General features: G+C 44.3%; 1 protein-coding gene across 1 annotated transcript; it reads left to right on the plus strand.

Annotated features, from left to right (window-relative positions):
* Positions 1 to 1,115: 1,115 nt before the first annotated feature.
* Positions 1,116 to 1,572, plus strand: PHACADRAFT_34056 (uncharacterized protein; the record flags this gene model as incomplete). The annotated part of the gene is made up of 3 exons (XM_007403374.1): positions 1,116 to 1,244; positions 1,294 to 1,345; positions 1,379 to 1,572. 3 exons carry the CDS (start codon positions 1,116 to 1,118, stop codon positions 1,570 to 1,572), a joined length of 375 nt encoding a protein of 124 aa, XP_007403436.1.
* Between the last annotated feature and the right edge of the window lie 507 nt (positions 1,573 to 2,079).

The following is a 2,079-nucleotide window of genomic DNA, read 5'->3' on the forward strand; positions in this document are numbered from 1 at the left end:
TCTTAGCTTTAGTAGAAATGAGATGCGGATATATACAGCTAGCCCACACATGTGCATTTTGTCTACGTGCGGATGGCAGATGCCAGAATATGCCATTAATGCAGTACTCTTTCAGATGCTAAACATGACAACAAAAGCCGAGCCATTGCATCCTCTCAATCTTCACACAAGAAGTAGCAGATGCTATCAAAGCATGGTAAGCTCAGGGTTTCTTGATTGGTCGGTCCATCACATTATGAATCTGCAAATGACGCAGCTGCACAAAATGAGCACAAAAATCATACAGCCTCTCTTTAGGTCAAGCATAGTGAGTTGTGCACACAATCTTATTCCTATGAAATCTGATATATCTCTGATAGATGATTCTCATGTGCAAATAAGGTTACATACAGACACGGCCATACAAAATGGTAATGGCAAGCAAAATGGCAGCACGTAAATGAAGCATTAATGGTATGCAATACATTAACTGCTACAAAAGATAAATGCTCTCACACGCTTATCTACATAGTTCAGCAGACTAGTTCACCTATCATCAATGTACAACAGCATAACAATAGAAGCTGGCTGCAAGTTTTCATCCATGACTAGTACATCTAGAGCAGTGTTTAAACACCAGCCACACCATCACTGCTGTCTGTACAAGTTCTGAGAAGTGCAAGGCCTCTGAAGGCTCTGCTGTTGACAAGGGCAAAGCCACAGGGCCCATAAAGAAGTGTAAGCCATCCTTACAGTTGATTTAATCATTTACCTCATTGTTGTGCCTAGTACTGCCATCAATAGACCTTGTCAAAAAGGCCAGATCTACTTGCACCTCAATACGGCCTGATTCAAAGACTCAGGCAGTTCTCAAAATCATCCCAGCAGCATTGCACAATCAGCCATCCACTTCGACTGTTCACTCTTGTTTGCTCAGCCTGCTGACTAACAAAGCTGGGCAGTTTTTGCAACAAGCTGGTCGCTTGTTAACTCAGCCGACTGCTGGGCCAAGTCATTTGTCTCAACCATTATCAAATGCTTACAAGATCTCTTGGACACTTAGTCGCTTCAGTATCTAGTAGCTGCAGTGTACACTTTGGTGATGCTAATGTCTGCTTTTTTAGTAAACGCCTACAATGGTAATGGCCATGTTTCAAACAAAAAGGCAGATAGTTGTATGGACAAGGCTGACTACAGGCAGAACAAGAACAATCAAGACACGGGGTCTGAAGATGATCAACCTTGATAACAGTGAACTGACACAAGTAAGTGTCTCTGCAACCTGATTGGCAGAGCTAACTACATTCTACAGAGAGTAAAGGCAAGGCTCGTCAGCACGATAGTTTTGACTGCGCACAAATAGAAGGTACTTGAGATGAAGATGAGGGCGAGGTTGCAGGTGAGGATGAGGTAGCTGCAGGTGAGAACAAAAACAGGAACAGAGGCGAGAGTGAGGAGGATGAGAACAAGAACGATGAGGACGAGGAGAATGAGAATGAGAATGAGAACGAGGGTGAAGATGGCAACTTTGCTTCATGTGCAACATCCAAGACCAATGCTGCAGGGTTTGAGAATGATGACAATGTGTTTTAATAGTATAAAGATGACTCTGAGCAGGCTGCTGCTGCTACTGCATGGGGCTTGGTGAGCACATGAGCCTTTGCAAGGGAGTAGGGTATTCTCATTTTATACTAGGAGCTTAAGCTTGAGTTTAACAAGTATGCCTCTAAAGACTTCACTGTGATCAATGACAAATACAATGAAGGTGATGCAGACAGAGCTGATGGTGAAGACAAAGCTGATAGTGAGAACAAAGCTGACAGTGAAGATGAAGCTGACTTTGAAGACACGAGAGAAATTTGGAACTTTTTGGTCGCAAAAAAAATGCGAAAACAGCCTGAAAAAATAAGTAAGAAAATGCCATATTTTTCTCCCAGTATCCGGCGGCCCGGCGACTCGGCAATCCGGCAGCTGAGACGTTTGTCTGCCGGGTGCCGCAGTCACGGGCGCTTTGACAATGGCCTGGCAGACAATCGGCTCAGCTGCTGAGTTGCTGAGCCGCCGGGCCGCTGGATACCGGGAGGAAAAATATGGCATTTT

The sequence above is a fragment of the Phanerochaete carnosa genome (assembly GCF_000300595.1).
Source record: "Phanerochaete carnosa HHB-10118-sp unplaced genomic scaffold PHACAscaffold_1081, whole genome shotgun sequence".
NCBI classification, from domain to species: Eukaryota; Fungi; Basidiomycota; class Agaricomycetes; order Polyporales; family Phanerochaetaceae; genus Phanerochaete; species Phanerochaete carnosa.